The 18,386-nt window shown below is 38.5% G+C and overlaps 1 protein-coding gene across 1 annotated transcript; it reads left to right on the top strand.

Moving 5' to 3' along the window:
- The first annotated feature begins 7,018 nt into the window (after positions 1-7,018).
- On the top strand, positions 7,019-9,531 carry LOC148038107 (putative inactive receptor kinase At2g26730). Its single transcript, XM_087669046.1, has 3 exons — positions 7,019-8,145; positions 8,414-8,766; positions 8,855-9,531. Exons 1-3 carry the CDS (start codon positions 7,112-7,114, stop codon positions 9,439-9,441), a joined length of 1,974 nt encoding a protein of 657 aa, XP_087525172.1. The 5' UTR covers positions 7,019-7,111; the 3' UTR covers positions 9,442-9,531.
- Positions 9,532-18,386: the final 8,855 nt, after the last annotated feature.

The raw sequence follows: 18,386 nt of genomic DNA, 5'->3' as shown, positions 1-18,386 counted from the left end.
GGTTGGGGCAACCCCCTCCGAATTCCTACATAGCAAATTGATGGCAATAGGATCATTAGAAGAGATAGAAAGAGCAGTGTAATAGATGAGCTCGAGCCAAGGAAGCAATATCCACACCCTCCCTCTTCTTGCAAGCATTCATTCTACCATGCTGATGCAGCTATAACTTGATTGCACCTTAACCATGTTGTGATAGGGTTAGCAATATCCCTTTTGGCATCCTCCCACATGTGCTTTGCTTTCATAAGGAAGTGTGGGTCATCAATAAAAGAAGTATCGAGCCCAAAGAGTGGTGGTCCTTGCTATGAAGCTCGAGTAAGAAGCAGATGAATTTTGATTGCAAGGGGCAATGATCCGAGTCCTTGAAGCCTTCGAGAACCTCCAATCTAGTATTAGCTGATGCCCACCATCCTTCATGAGTTGCATAATCCCTATCAATCCTTGAGGCTCTCTACTTGCTTTCCAATTGACAGTTGTGCTAGGTGAAGCCCTGTGGGATCTCCAAAACGTGAGTAAAATCCCTCAAGTAGTGTGCAATCATCAACCTTTGCCAACATTCCTATTGGGATTAGGAACATTTGAAATCGTGACATTTAGATAATCCCACTGCATAGCTCAGTAAGAAGAACCATTAGATGCATTTATAGAATAGACATGGATATCTATACCACCAACCTTGATTGAAGTAGCCAACATGGATCCATTAGTTCAATCACTATACTAGCTCAATTGATGGAAGTCTTTAACTATTAGCATAGTTTTCCCACAGCCCCTCTAGTAGCCCTTCCCTAGAATAATGTAGTCAGGTACTATAATGTTTACAGTGGAATGTTTGCAGTCCTCCTCTGAGAGCTTGATCTCCTAAGGGGCTAAAATATCAAGCTTATTCCTATGTAAGATTCCTATTTTCTAAACCTAAGCCCCTTATATTCTAGGAAATGGTTGTGATCTTCTTCAATGCTTGCTCCATGCTAGTAATAGATTTCTTTAGTGCTTTAGCTCCATCCATCATAGCATGATAGTTTCTATCCATAAGGGAATATATGCTGATTGCCTAAGTGATATATTGCCTTTTCTCTTACTTGCTTTGAACCTTTGGTTGGATGATGGATCAATGTTTTCCTTATTGATGTCTACCTCTGCTTTGAGCTTTCTACATGGTCTTGTGTTTGTTTCTACTTGGGTTAGCTACCTTCATTCTATGCTTTGCATTGGATGTTTCTAGAGACTGCTTGCATCTATCTTCTTCTTCCCACCCTTCTCGCCATGCATCTCCTCTCTAGTTTGAGATGTTTTAGTGTTAGCACTTTTTCTTTGCTCCTCCTTAAGGCTTTGGTACTTTATAGGCCTTTGTTTCTCTTCTAGCCTCTTCCAATTCAAATGGACAATTTTCACAAAGTTCTGACTTTGCTTACATAAGTAGCATGCATCGAAAAAGGTGTCAAATGTGATGTGCAATACAATATCGTGCCATTTTTTTGTATAAAATTGCTTGTCTTCTTCCACTTGGGTAGGGGTTTGCCCCTTTGGATGGTGGATCTTCCCTGCCTAGATCTATTCATCACTTGAATTTTTCGATGCCAATTGCCTAGCAACACATGAGCACAATGCCCCTTCCTTTTTTATGTTAATTTTTCCATTTGGGCCTATGTGAAAACGGCCTCAAATCCATTAGAGTCTCTAAGATCCAAGTACTTTGGAGGCTCTTGCTTACAATCCCACAATAAGCACACCTTTTGCTTAGGTTTGAGAGCTCCAACCCCACAGAGGCCAATAGTAGGACATATAGGGCTTTACCCAAAGCACTAGCCAGAAATGCAACTTCATCATCTTACTAGATTGGAAATTCTTAGAACATGAATTCATAAGAACATTCTTGGGGGAGAACAAGGTGCTCCATGGCAAAGAGAACACAAGGTTCCCTTCATATCCCACTATGCAATCAGAGGACCCTATCACATTTTGTTTGTGTGTCAAGCAAGTTTGCCAACAAAATGATATTATTGAAACATGGCTTTGCTTTGGAAAGTTGTCGAAAACCACCTTCTCAAAATCAACAACATTGGGAGGCTTACCCATAAAGTTAAAAAAAGAATGCAAATGGCTAAAAATTAGAGAAGCATTGCTTAATGCACTCTAAGGCAAAGCCACAAGGACTTGGAAGCATTTCTTCCCTGTAGTTGGTAGCTTTAGTCCATCGATGCTCATTGAGCACTTGTTGCTCCTTCTTAATTGCCCTCTATGCCACAATAAGATCCCTTACAAAACCCTTTGTAACAATCACATAGTCTATCTCCATGTCGATTCCATCATCAAAAATCATGGAGTGCTTGCTAGAGAACTCTTGTGCATCATCTTTTGCTTTGTAGACACTTGCATGCATGCAAGGCATTGAGGAGGGGGGTTACGTGTTAGCTCCCCACTACCTTCCTTTCATGTGTTTAATGGCTAGTAAAAGTGCCATCGAGTTTATTTCCCAATGACCTCCTCTATTTTTCTCCCCTAACCTCAACACCAAGTTGTTCCTATGCTTATTTTGAAGATTTGTTAAAACTACATATCATAGAGGTTTGTTTATTGAATGGCATTTACACCTAAGCATGTGATTGCAACCATAGGTTGGCAAACTACCACCACCAAACACACATCATTCTATCTGTTTAATAAGCAATGCTACTCACATAGTTCCACACCCCTTCTTATCATATCTATTTTCCTTTTTGGTGTGTTTTCTATCATGTGATTGCAACCATAGGTTGGCAAACTACCACCACCAAACACACATCATTCTATATGTTTAATAAGAAATGCTACTCACATAGTTCCACGCCCCTTCTTATCATATCTATTTTCCTTTTTGGTGTGTTTTCTAAGGATGTCACATATTTGACCAATTCTAAGTTCACATTCTATTGCCTAGCTTGTATAAAGGGTTGATCCTCACATGACAAATAAATCCTTCTTTGTTCTTCCCTAACGCTCGTTTATCACAATATTTGAGTGTTATTGTTGCACGAATAGAATGGATATAAAATCAATTATTACATCTTGCGACAATTATGAGTCATCTTTTTATACTATGGCTGAAAGTAACACTATTATGATTCCATGGCATTCTCATCTTTATTGTGTATTATTTGCAATATAATTAGCTTGATGTGATCAACCATCCTTTTTCAAAAATTGCAACCATGAAGGTGCACTCTGAAGGGCCAAGTATAATTACAAGTATCCTCCTTCTCCAAACTAGAGATATGGGTTTAGGAACACACTCACTCAAATAATCAATTAACAAGCTTTTCTAGAAGATTATTATCCTTAGAGAGGGTTGTAAGCAATACTAGAATATTCAAATCTAGTCTCTAAGAGGATGCCCTTGGTCAGAGTCTACTTGTTTGTTGAAGCCTTTTGTTCCTCTCAAACACATTCTAGGGCTACTCAAACCCTTCCCACAAGATTCAAAGTGGAGCACAAGAAGATAATATTTCTCACTACTTTTGTGGAACACAATAACATAATTATCAATGCTATAATGTAGTATATGATTTGGTGTGGTTTATATTGGAGGAATTTTGGTCATCTTGGTGGACAATAATGTTGGATTTGGGGTTGTAGGAAAGCAACTACATAATCTAGAGGATAAGAAGCTTGAGAGAGCACAACATAAGTGTATTGAGAAGTATCAATAGAGAAGATGTACAAGACTAAGTATGGCCTAAATGTGAATGGGCATCTACCAAAGGCCATGGAAAAACTTCAAAAGGCTTTAAGGAAGGCCTATTAAAGTCTATAATTGCATTTATTTGTTGCTATTAATACGAAGTACTTTTTTCACATTTTAAAATCTCCAAAAGTGGGGAAAAAGTGCATTGATGGTCCTATGTGTGTTCACACACATCACTACTAAATTATGGTAACAAATACCCATTGGGAGTAATACAATGAACAAAAGCTAGCATTCGTGGATAGGAAAGTGTCATGCCCAGTGCATTAGATCAATCCACAAAGGGGAGTAAGCCCAAAGCTTTATAGAAAGCTTCAAACTTCTCATGATGTAAATTCTTTATGAAAAAATCTATAAGATTGTCATGTGTTGGCACTAGGCCAAGCTAATCTCTCCTATAGAGGGTCTCTCCCTAACATAATGATAGTGCACCTCAATGTACTTAGCATGTACATGGAACAATGGATTACGTGCAACTACCAACATACTGTGACTATAAGTGATGAGGACGGTGGTGATGGATGACTGTCCAAGACACAAGTCAATCAAGAGGCGTCAGAGCAAAACACACTCAACCATAGCAGTGAAAGCTATCTTGTATTTAGCTTCACAACAACTAGAAATGGCCATAGTGGGCTACTTCTCACTCAACCACAATATGCGTGAGCTCCCAAGCATAAACCACTTGTGGATACATGTGTCGTTTGCTTTAATTCACGCATCGATTATGATAACATTAGATTGGTGTTTTTATAACATCGAGGTGTTTTTTTAAATTTGAAAATCTACATGAGGCTTCGATCGTATTACTTTCATGGGGGCTATGATGTTATTTTTTGGGGTAATCACTAGAATATTGCAAAATAGTTTAAAGAGAGTCGTAGCTTATTCAACTTCTAGTCAATAGGGTTATATGACATTGCAACAAGCCAAGTCAGAGTATGAAAAAGCATGTAAATCTGATGGTAATGATCCCCCCCCTTGGAATAAAACAACCCAAGGTGCCAAGTATCACTCAAGCAGCAAAAGATCCACTTCATTGCTTATCAATGCTCACTGACTTGGGCTATGCATATACCTTCTCACATGTGAGATTGCAAATTGAATGACAAACCTCATAGTGCATATATAGATCAAGCACCCAATAGTCTATTGATAGAGAAACATATCAAATCAATCTCTTGCATCATGAAGGCTCAACTTCAAACTTGTCTCCATAGGATTGCAAGCTTCGTGACCAAATCTCTGAAATAATGCCTTAACATACTTTGTTTGATGCAAATCAATACATGCATCACACTACTTAAATTGAATGCACAAATAATGATGTAGTAGGCCCAAATTTGACATGTTAAAAGCTAAATTTAACTCTACTTTAAAATTAGCAATATGTATCTCATTAGGACTATTGGAGATGTCATCAATATAAACCACAATGATCAGAGGCACATCATCCTCATGTCTGGCATATAATGTGCCCTGAGTGGAAATATTTTGAAAACTACGTGCATGTATTTACAATAATATATGAACATACTTTGTTTGATGCAAAGCAATACAACTATCACATTGCTTAAATTGAATGCCCAAATAATGATGAAGTGGGCCCAAATCCAACATGTCAAAAGCTAAATTCAACTCAACTTAAAAATTAGTAATGTGTGTCTCATTAGAACCATTGGAGTAGCATGTCATCAATATAAAATGACAATGATCAAAGGCACATCACCCTCATGTCTGGCATATAATGTGCTCTCAGTGGGACTATTTTGAAAACTACGTGTAGGTACTACCGTACAAAGCCTTTTTTAATATGCACACTTTGTTTTCTTGTCCTTTCTACACAAAACCACGAGGATGAAAATTATACACTTCCTCATGTAAATCACCATTCAAAAATGCAGTTTTGATATCTAATTGATATATATTCTAGCCATTATGAGTTGCTAATGCACAAATGCTATGAACACTTGTCATACATCAAGTCGGAGCAATGGTCTTGTCAAAATCATTGCCCTTTTGCTTAGCAAAACCCTTTGCCCCACAAGTCTAGCATTATAGTGATCAACACTACCATCGGGCTTATGCTTTAACTTGTAAACCCACTTGGTACCAATGCTCTTCTTGCCACGAGGCAAATCACATAAGAATCAAGTATCATTTTTGACAATAGCATCATACTCATAATGAGATTTGCAATGCTATGTTAGAAACTAAAGGGCGGATTGCTTAAATTGAGTTAACTTTGATTTAGATTTGTTAGGAAAGGTGTGTATCTACTTTTCCATATCATCTATGCTTCAATGAAATAAACCTTGTAAAAATCAAAACATTAATTTTGATTGAAAGGATATTGTTCAAAGCAATCCAAAACTTGAAGAGGTTTAGGTCTAGAGGTGAATGTGGAGAGAAAGGTAAAAGTTGAGATGGAAACAAGTGAGAAAGGTAGAGGACAACATCATGACAATAAGTATGAAACATATAATTAACTAGTCTAAAACTTGTAAGAGGTTTAGGTTTGGAGGTGAATGTGGAGAGAGGGGTAAAAGTTGAGATGGAGACAAGAAAGATAGATGATAACATCGTGAGAACAAGTGTGAAGCATATAACTTTTTAATGAGTGAGAGTGAATGAATAATTCTTTGATGAAACATATACGTTCTTGATTTCTAGTTTTGTGGGGACTAGAAATGATAGATTCGCTTTGCAAAATAGTGGGCTTAGTTTAGGTCAATTTAAAAATATACATTTCTTTGGATAGAGTGTGGATGTTTGGCTATCCTTTGGGTGTCAACATACTTGAGAATCATAAGACACAATGCTTGTATACTTCAGTATAATATTGTTGGACTTGTTACGAAGGCTTACGATTGCCCAATTTCTATCCACAACAAGATCTTTTGCCTTACTTTTTAAGGTACATAAAGAGTAGCTTTTAGAAAGAGACCATATTATTTTAGGTATATGGGGAATGATACTTTAAGAGCGTCCTAAACGAGGTTAATGCATTGGGTGAGTGTCCAGCCTCGTGCTGCTGGCTGCCCATGAGTGAGGCCAAAGAGTGGCCGATCAATTCTCTCTCGCTTACCAACCCAAATCTAGGTGTACGATACACCGACTAAAGACCTTTCGAGGGCAACAACAACATCGGAATAGTGTGAGAGAAGGTGGCGTTAGGGGGGGCGGGGGTGGGTTTTGCGGTTGCTTGGGAGGAGGGCGATAAGTATGCACCACCAACCACCACCACCACCACCTCCACCCCCACCCAAGGATCTTCTTACCAATAACCCTCCCCCCCCATCCATCCATCCACTCACTCCGACCGACCCTCCAACATATCTCACTCAAGCATGCTAAGTAATTCGCCCGCAGCCAAAACCTGCCGCTATGAGTGGTGGCACGACTTCTGCTGTGCTTAGCCGGTGGCGCGCAATGAGGACGCCTCGAGGCTTGTCGCTCTGCGGTTGGCTGTTATATTTGATGGTCCGGCTGGCGGCGGCCGGAGAGGACCTGCTGGCCTCCGACGCGGCGGCGCTGGCGGCGTTTCTGGGCGGGCTGGACCGGCGGCCGCCCAGGCTCACGTGGCCCGCCCACGACCCCTCCTCGGTCTGCTCCTGGCAGGGCGTGACGTGCTCCCCTGCCCCTGCGCCACGCGTGGTCTCGCTGCGCCTGCCGGGCGTCGGCCTCGCTGGACCCATCCGCGGCTCGACACTTGGCCGGCTCTCGGCGCTCCGCGTCCTCTCGCTCCGCAACAACGAGCTCTCGGGCGCCATACCCGCGGACCTCTCCGACTGCACCCAGCTACGGGCTCTCTATCTCCAAGACAATGCCCTCACTGGGGCCCTCCCCCCCTTACCCGCCCTCATCGTCCGTGTGAACTTGGCCTACAACCGCTTCTCCTCCCTTGTCCCCCATTCCTATGTGCTTCTGCCGCGCTTGGGCACCCTCTTCCTCCAGAACAACTCTCTATCTGGCCCTTTCCCATCCACTGCCCCCTTCTCCCTCCCTAACCTTGCCCAATTTAGTGTGGCCTACAACAACCTCAATGGCTCCATACCCTCCTCTCTCCAACAAAAGTTCGGGTTCCCTGCATTTTCTGGCAATGACTTTTGCGGTCCCCCACTCTTTCGAACATGCCCTAATGCCCCCGTACCTTCCATGTCTCCTTCCCTCCCTCCTACCCCATTTTTCTCAACCCAAGGAACTCCCTCATCTCCCCATAACCCTAGGCACTTCCCAACAATTTACATTGTGGCCATTGTCATAGGATCATTGGTTTTCTTAATGCTCCTGTCAATGTTTGTTGTTTACTACGTCAAAAGGCGCAATGCTCTTCAAGCAGCTGAAGCTCTTCCTACAAAGGAGGAAATATCTTCTCCAAGGGTAATAAGACCTTTAGAGGTTTCCAAAGAAGAGCCAAGGTTCACTTCGTTACTTTCTCAAGTTGGTTGGTTCCTTATCAAATCTCCTATTCATTATGATAAAGGAAACAATGTTCTTCCAAGTCCCATTTTCGAAAGATACGTTAAAAATGAGATTTGTTATTATATGAAAACATACAGAGAAACTTGAAATCAAGATAAAAGAAACTTGAAGTCATTTTCTAAGAGGAAAAACCTCCAAGCTACTAGCATTGATTCTAAATTGCCAAACTACAACTAATTTGTTGTTTGAAACTTTATTCTACAGCCAACAAGCCTTCGTCACCCACCCTACATCAATGAACAACAAGCTTGTGTTCTTGGATGGTAGCCAATACATGTTTGACCTAGATGAGCTTCTTCGAGCTTCTGCTGAAGTGCTGGGCAAAGGTAGTATGGGGACAAGTTACAAAGTTGTTCTTGAAGATGGGTCCATATTGGTGGTAAAGCGTATCAAAGATGTATCTCTTGGGCAAAAAGAATTTGCACAACATGTAGAGCTATTGGGTAGCCTAAAGCACAATCATTTGGTACCCCTTCGAGCTTACTACTACTCTAAGGAGGAAAAGCTACTCCTTTTAGACTACTTGCCTATGGGGAGTTTGTCAGCTCTTCTTCACGGTAGTATCTTCTATGCATTTATAATCATTATATGAATAACATATCAGTGAATGGCATACCTCTAAAGAAACTTTTATATTATGACTAGGCAACAAAGGGGCTGGACGCAACACATTGAATTGGACCACGCGCTTGAAGATTGCAATTGGAGCTGCTAAAGGGATTGCATTCTTACATGAGCAGAATGTCAAATATAATAAAGAACTCATTCATGGAAACATAAAATCCTCTAACATTTTAATATCTAAAGATTATGAAGCTAGCATATCAGATTTTGGACTTGCACCCTTGTTTGGGTCTATTCCAACAACATCACGCATGGGGGGTTACATAGCACCTGAGGTGCTTGAGACACGGAAGTCATCACAAAAATCTGATATATATAGCTTTGGTGTTCTCTTGCTAGAGCTTCTTACAGGTAAAGATCCATTACAAGCATCACGTGAGGAAGGGATTGATTTGCCAAGATGGGTGCAATCACTTGTACTTGAGGAGTGGAGTACTAAACTTTTTGATATGGAGCTTGTTCATTACAACCAAAATGTTAAGCAAGAGGAGATGATGCAAGTAGTGCAAATTGCCATAAGTTGTGTCTCAAAAGTGCCAAACCAAAGGCCTACCATGCTTGAGGTTGTAAAAATGTTGGAAGATGTAAGTGACAAGGAAAGCATGTAACTTCTAAACATGTAATATGGTCATTCTTAACAATGATATCATAAATCTAATAGCTACAAACCTTGCCTTCTAGTTTTTGCCATATTTTCTTTATAGCAAAAATTCACTCTACATACTATTATATAGTATGAACATTATGGTGTATTCTAATTGGACCATTAATGTAATGAAAGTGGCTAGACTTAGTGAGTATGATACATAAGGTGACACACATGTGTATGTGTGCGTGTGCACACACACACGCACTCACTCACACATGGGCACACATGCACTGTGTGTGTGTGTGTGTGTGTGTGTGTGTGTGTGTGTGTGTGTGTGTGTGTGTGTGTGTGTGTGTGTGTGTGTGTGTGTGTGTGTGTGTGTGTGTGTGTGTGTGTGTGTGTGTGTGTGTGTGTGTGTGTGTGTGTGTGTGTGTGTGTGTGTGTGTGTGTGTGTGTGTGTGTGTGTGTGTGTGTGTGTGTGTGTGTGTGTGTGTGTGTGTGTGTGTGTGTGTGTGTGTGTGTGTGTGTGTGTGTGTGTGTGTGTGTGTGTGTGTGTGTGTGTGTGACCACATGTGTAGAAGGCTTTGCACACACTTTTTTAGTTGGCATTATCACACTACACCAATTACATATTTAGGTTTCGTATTTCTTTCTTTTATTGGTCCATTGTTTGCTTTTGTAATGATGGATGTTGAAATAGCTTGTCTACACTATCAACTAGTGCTACATTTGGGACCGCCTCCCCAATGCACACAATGTTGAATCCACGTCTAGTACCTTTAAAGAATTCCACAAACTAGTGCATATAGCGGTCAACATATCCTTTACATGTGAATAATCCCCAATGAAATATCAGGCAAAAACATGATAACAAAGGATCTGCAACTAAGTAGTTTCTCCAAAATTAGTTGTAGTTCTCTATATTTATAGAGGGCATCCATATGTGGAGCCCAAATCTAAGATTTTGGAATCCCATCCCACTCCTCCTCCAAAATTAAGTTAATATATCTTAAAATAAAGAGAGAGAGAGAGAAAGAGAGAGAGAGAGAGAGGCAGTGTGAGAGTGGAGAGAGAGAAGAGGCGAGAGACAAATAGGTTTTGAGAGGGGGAGTGTGATGGTGTTGGTGATGTGTGAGTGCAAGTGACACTGAGGTGGAAAAAGGAGGTTAGAGACAAATAGTTATCGAGAGGTAGAGAATGACGTTGGTGGTGATAGAAATGGGAGTAGTGGTGCTAATGCTTTTGAATGGTAATGGTGGTGGATATTGGAATGGTGGTTGTAGTGGAAGTAGTGGTAGCAATGGTGGTGGCAACAATAATGGTGGTGGATGGCAAGGGTGGAATCGTTAGAAGACATGGAACAAAAATAGTGGTCTATTAGTTAAATGTTACTCTAAAAAACTCACTTCTTTTCCTTTTTTAGATGGTGGATATAGAAACCATGATGATGCCAAAAGTGGTTTTATTATCAAAAAATGAAAAAATTGCATGTAAAAGTGAAAAGAGCAACATGTCAAGTTTTATTTTATTGCATCACAAGATTAGCCCTTCCTGTGCACCATTTGGCCCATATTTCACGCCATAGAAGTAGATATTTTATTATTAAATTTATAAGCTTGAATTGAACATTTACATTTCCCTCCAACCAACAAATAATTCACGATTTACGCTTAGGAAATGAGTATTCTTGTCAAGCATACCTAGCTCAATGTATGGGATTACATGGCAATACTACTCTTTCAAGTGTCCCTACATGCTCATTGGCAACCTATCTCTTGCCTAGGCCACTCATGTCCTACTCTTTCAACTTCTTTTCACCTACACCACTTCTATAACAAGAATGTTGTGCAAGTGATAAGAAAGCTTTGAAGAAAAGAAAAGACAATGCACCAATGCTTCATTCTCTACCATTGTAGCCTAGAAGTTTTAAAAGAAGCTTTGGAATCCTCCAATCTATGGTGGGAACTCTATTTGCCTCATCAATTAGTTGTCTATTTGATCTCTCCATCATGCATCATAAAAAACAAGAGGTGTCAACACAAGGGAGAGCCCTCAAAAAGGGGAGGGGGTCTCCATCCTACACACTACTAACAAGAGGTAACAATACAAGGGAATGCCCTCAATGGGGGGAAATATAGAGATTCAATCTTGCATATACAAAATCTAGCCTTTCTATGAGCTACCCTCCCTTGGGGTCCAAAAGAGAAACCTCTTTGATAGATCGTTGAAACTCAATATTCTAGCCAACACCCTTGGGCCATTCTAAGATACATGGATTTAGCTAACTTAGAGAACCTAATATCTACCTTGCAATGGAAATGGGGGTTGATCCTAGTGACATCTAACCCCAAACTCAAGTGGACCTTTCGTAGTTGCAAGAGACATTAGGACAAATCGAAACACTTGGTTTACAAATCTCAATGGTTTTGTCCTTTATTGAGCAAGACACAACAACATATTGAGCAAGACACAACAACATATACATTTTCCTTAAGTATAACCAATTGGAATCTAGCCTATCATAGGGCCATTAAATCCTATATTGGTTCAGGTTATCTTATGTTGGAAAGATATCCAACTTAACAGATTCACCCATCAGTAGATTGAGACCATCTAGGCCATAGTCACCCACTTTCCACCTAATGCATGCAACTAAATTTAGTGAGTTAAAAAGTTTGTAGCACATTTGTTAGATATATTATTTACTCTTAATCATTCCATGGTACATTTCATTCACTTAAGGAAAGATATACAAGAAGTTGGGTTTCATGCAACGCCCTATATCAATCTTTATGAAAGCTAAGCTATACTTAGATTCACAACTAGGAGTATTCCATAATGGGTTGCTCCTTGCTCAACCATGATATGCATCAATTGCCAAGCATGAATTAAAAACACATGTGGATACACAAGTCATAATAACCAACCTAGCAATCCAAAAAAGCATGTAAATATGGCAAGAATATTCCCCTGTTGGAATAGAGCATTCCAAGGTGCTGAGTACAACTCAAATATCAAAATATACCCTTTATTTCTTATTACCAATGCTTGGTTCTTGGGCTATGCATAAACCTCCTCAATTATGAGACAACGAACCAAATGTCAAGTCTCATAATGCACACATAAATCAAGCATCCAATAGCTTGCTAATAGAGAATAGAAATCAAAAGCAATCTCCAACATCATGAAGGCTCAACTTTAAACATGTCTCCATAGGAGTAGAAATTGCTTCAAATCTCAAGTCTTAATCTCTATGACAATATCTAAGCATATTTTGTTTGGCACAAAGCAATGCTTCATCCATCACAATGCTTAATATGAATGTCTAAATAATAATACAATAGGTCCAAATCAAACATGTCAAAAGCCAAATTCAAATCAACCCCAAAAGTAGCAACATATATCTCATTAGGATCAATTAACAACATGTTATCAACATAGGCCACAATGATTAGAGGCACATCACACTCATGTATGATGTATGTGAGGTGCTCTTGACTCTGCTATCAACATAGACCACAATGATTAGAGGTACATCACACTCATGCCTGATATATGAGGTGCTCTTGAATCCGCTATCAACATAGACCACAATCATTAGAGGCACATCACCCTCGTGTCTTGTAGGATCAAGTAACAACATGTTATCAACATAAACCACAATGATTAGAGGCACATCACCCTCATGTCTAATGTATAAGGTGCTCTTAACTCCACTGATCTAAAAATCACGGGTAGTCAAGTATGTATGTAATTTTCTCATATCGAGGTGCTTGCTTTAGACCATTTATACAATGCCTTTCCTTCCCTTTTTGGACAAAACCACAAAGCTTAAATAGATACACTTTCTCATGAAAAACTATTTAAAAATGCACTTTTAATGTCCAATTGATGTACATTCCAACCATTATGACCTACTAATGCACAAATGCTACAAATTAGTATCATATGGCAAGTGGAAGCAAAGGTCTCGTCAAAGTCAATGTCCTTTTGCTAAGCATAATCCTTCACCACAAATCTTTCCTTATGGTAGCAATCAACACTATCATCTAGCTTACATTTCAATTTGTAACCCTCTTAGTACCAATAGCCTCTTTCCCATTACAATAAGATCATACTTACAGTGCATAGCAACAATACAATTTTAGGAATTTCGTGCATGTTTAAACAAAACATGCTCATTATCATCACACATATTGGAAACTGATAGTCCATAACAATATGATTTATGGACTAATATGATTTTAAAGACACATTGAGAGAGCTAGATGAGTACAATTAAACAAAGGTGCATCCAATTTACTATCATATAACATCTCCATTAACCATTTTGGCATAGTTTGAACTTCCCAATCACTACTCTCTCATCAACAAGTGTGCCATTTAAATCCACATTAAAAATCTATTGATTTCTAAACTCATTAAAAACTTATACAAGCTAAAAAACTACTTCATTTGGTGCTAGATTTGATTATCCATCATTGTAAAGAGGAAACAAAGTTTTAGATATATCCTTTGAATGTACACATGTCTCCTTAGTATATGAAAGTAAAGGTTGCATAGCATCTTCCATAAAGATGAGATCATGATTGACCAAACTACACTTAGTTTGTGAATCGTATAAGTCATAATCTTTGCTTTTAAAATTGTAACTAACAAAGAAAGATTCCACAACCTTGTCATTTAATCTTTTGTGATGTTGCACACATATTAATAAATAGGCTTGGAAACCAAAAACGTGGAAGTGAGCAATTCATAGATTCTTATCATGCTAAAGCCTCATATTGAGTGGAGGACTACAACACTTTGGTGAGATACTTTTGTTTAGTACATATGCTACACATATAATCATCTAAAGCCAAAAATCATATGGCAAAGCTTGACTTTTAATCATATATTGTGCCATCTCCGTGAGAGATCTATTCTTTCTCTCAATTATACCACACTCTACCTATATTATTCCACATTTAGATAGAAATACATTAAACACATTTGATATGTACTCCCCCAAATCAGAATACCCATGTTAGATCCTAATAAATCTTCACCCATGCATATAAAGTGTTTGCATTGGACCACAAACACGAATCTATAGAATCTCTAGTTTTTGAGCAAGTCTTAGCGAACCATCCTTTGGAAAGGAAGTATGCTAAATTTTACTCAATATGTACCACAAACATCAACACGTACAATCTCTACTTTGTGAGCAAGTATCCCTAAACCATCCTTTACTATTCCCATTTCATTTGGGGAATATCAAGGTGTAATTTGCTAGGTAGCTTGACTATTTCTGCTTTTACTTTTTGATAGCTTAAGCATCAAGTTGTTTTTCTTACGACGTTCAAGGTTTTATCATAGTAAAGATGTTTTGTTATGGGACTATCATGTGCTTCCCACATGATATTCTTCTTCAGCTCCCAATTATTGGGCATGCACAATTTGTGCTGGTAATATAAAAGATGGAATCCCTAAACTTAGATTCTTCCTTCAAGGTATTTTCTCTACTTGAATAATATTCTTAATCCTAAGACATTCCAGATCATTAGGAATTTTTGAACCTACAACTTCAAGGATGGGATTGCTTGGCATAGAGATAAGACTCGTAAGATCTTTCAGACTTATGAGCTCTTCCATCATTAGGGTATTTAGGAAAGACTTGTGGCAAAGAGCATCAATTATAAGATTTTCCCTTCTAGGATGATATCTAATCTCAATGTGAAACTCATAAAAAACTTCAATCCACCATCTTTATACCTAATGTTGAGATTCGGTTGGGTAAATATCCACTTGAGACTCTTGTTTTCGATAGTGACAAGAGTAAATATCCTACCAAATAGATAATGTCACAAGAGCTTTAATAACTTCAAAATAGGAATGGCACTAAGGCATTCCTTAAGCTTATCAAATCTTTATTGTTCTTTGGATGTCCATACTATTATGGTTTATTTCTTAAGTAACTCTATGGAGCGATGTTGCAATTAGGGCATAATCTTTAATAAAGTTTTAGTGTAATATCAAATGAGTCCTAAAAATCCTCTTATTTCCTAGACATTTTGGGGAGGTGACCACTCTTGTACATTTGATAGCTTGGCTGGATCAATTGATATTCCTTCCTTTAAGATACAATGAAGCCTAGGTACTCTTTCTTTTGAAGAAGGCATTTGCTTTTCTTGGCATAAAGCTTGTTTGTCCTTAGGCTTTCAAGGATGATTCAAAGATGGATTGGGTGTTCACCTTCTTCCTTTGAATAGGTTAGAACATCATCAAAGAAAGCAAGGACAAACTCCTCGAGGTATGGCTTGAAAATATCATAGATCAACATGTTAAAAGTAGCTAGAGCATTAGCCAATCCAAAGGGCATAATTGTAAATTCATAAGGGCAATACCTGATCTCAAAGGTAGTATTTGGAACATCCTCTTCTTTAATTCAAATTTGATAGTATCCTAATCTTAAGTTAGTTTTGGTGGAGAAGATATTGGCTCCCTATAAACTATCAAGTATTTCATCAATTTGGGAGATAGAGTACTTTTTTTAAATGGTTACTCGGTTTAACCCTCTATAATTGGTGCGCAGATCGGACGCAGGTAGCTCACGTGGTGAATTCCCAAAGGTCCCCAAGAACAAAGTACTCTACTTTTTAGCACAAAAACCAATGTAAAAGCAAGCACGACATGAGACAAGAGACAAATTGGGTTCAATCTCCCCCATGCCTTGTGTGAGCGCTTCACAAAGCATGTATTTATGTATATTTCCAATCTTTATGCTAAAAAATAGCCCAATTACAAAAATATGACAAGCTTTTAGCTTTTGGGTTTGCTTTCTACCAAAAATAGGAAAATAAAGCTAATGGACGGTGCCCATAAAGTCTGGCACGCCCAATCTCAATGTCCAAATAAAAATAACATATCCAGGCGCATAAGCGCATACAAAATAATAATAAATAATCGATGTCTCTATAGACATAACAAAATATAGGCGTGGCGCCTATCAAAATATAGTCCAAAGGTCGAAAACCCGCTAGACTCCAATGCTTTCCTCCGCACTGCTGCTATCTCTACACATCAACTGAAGCATTCACAATCGTTAGTAAAATAACACAATTAAACCGACAAAAGTGAATACCTAGCAGTCTTTAGCTATATAAATAAATCAACTGGTTAGAAATAAATCCTAACCTTAATTTATTACGAGTGCGTACTCTAAACTCATAAACATTTATTAATTTAATATGCATTTTGCGGAATCACCCGCTATGGAATCACCCATGTACACACTAAATTAATGAAACGCCCGAAAAGGACAGGCGTCCCCATCAACTTCTCGCACAAAGAATCCTCTTTGCGTATGAGCCCCGGTCATCTAAGTAAGTTTACGGAATCCACCGTAAAACCTCACGGAATCCACCGTGGAATATGCCTCCTGGCATCATACCCCCGGGGTGGGATAGCAATTGACCTCAATTGCTATTAGCTCAATGTGGAGCTAACAGAGTGGGGAAAGCATTTAGGTCTCTAGCGTGCATCCATTGTGCTTCCTCTACAGGATGGTTCTTAAATTTCACTAGATATCTAGAATACCTTCGGCCAGTTCTAGTGGTCATATAGTCAGTGTCTATAATGGCTTCTGGTTCAAGTATTTCAGTCTCTTCTTCTAGTAAAGGTGGGTTTTCATAGACAGGGTGGATAGGTAATTGTCCTCTAAATGGTCTCAATAAACTAATATGAAATGTATTATGAATTTTCCAATGGGATGGCAGTTCTAACTTGAATGCATTGTCATTAATCTTATGAATGATTCTAAATGGGCCGTAGAATCTAGGGGCTAATTTGACAACTGGATGTCTATCTACACTTTGCAGTCTACGCTTTTCTATTCTAAGCCAAACATAATCATCTACTTTGAAATTCATGGCTTGTCTTTTCTTGTTGGCTTGTTTGGTATATGATTGTTGGGCTTTAGCAATCATATCCTTTACTTCATCAAAAATAGTGTTATGCATAACAGCAATATCATCGGCACTTTGTATTCTATTAGACAAAGAGGCAACAGGTGTAGATAATCTATATCCATAAATAACTTCAAAAGGTGCTTTCTTTGTAGATGTGTGCGGTGTATTATTATATGCAAACTGTAATAAATGCAAATGAGTATCCCATGTCTGAGGTTTAGAGATAGTGTATGCACGTAAAAGATCTAGAATGGTGCTATTTGTGGCTTCTGTTTGTCCATTTGTTTCTGGATGAAATGCAGATGAGAAATCAATCTTTGTGCCTAGATTTGCAAACAGTGTAATCCAAAAATTATTACAAAATCTAGAATCTCTATCTGAAATAATCACTTTCGGCAATCCATGGTTAGTAAAAACAGTTTTAAAAAATAACTGTGCTGCTTGTGATGCTGTTAAAGTTTTCTTACATGCAATGAAATATGCTTGCTTACTAAATCTATCTACAATTGTCCAAATCATGTCATGGTTAGATTTAGTATTTGGTAAGCCAGTAATGAAATCCATAGCTATATGTTCCCAAGGTTTAGATGGAATAGATAAAGGCATTAATAGTCCATACTGTTTACCATGATGTCTTTTTATTCTTTGACAAATCAAACATTCTGAAACAAAATTAGATACATCTGCATCCATATGCGGCCAATAAAAATCTTCAGTTAACATGCGTAATGTAGAAATGATACCTCTATGACCTTGATATGGGGGACAATGAATTTCATTCAAAACAAAAGATCGGAATGGAATAGTAACACACAGTCTCTTTTCAAAGAACATGAATCCATCATTATATGATAATGAATCAACAGGAATGAAATTATTTTGAACTAATTTTTGCCAATCAGAATGAAAAGTAATATCCTGGTGATATGTATCTTTCATAGCAATCAAAGAATCAAAAGATATGATAGAAATGTTATGAATTGCAGGTCTTCTACTCAATGCATCAGCAACTACA

Source organism: Lygodium microphyllum, chromosome 3 (genome assembly GCF_053477565.2).
Source record: "Lygodium microphyllum isolate KBCC chromosome 3, Lygodium_microphyllum_v1.1.10, whole genome shotgun sequence".
NCBI lineage: Eukaryota > Viridiplantae > Streptophyta > Polypodiopsida > Schizaeales > Lygodiaceae > Lygodium > Lygodium microphyllum.
Note: the sequence above shows the minus strand (reverse complement) of the source record. Positions and strands in the feature narration are given on the sequence as shown.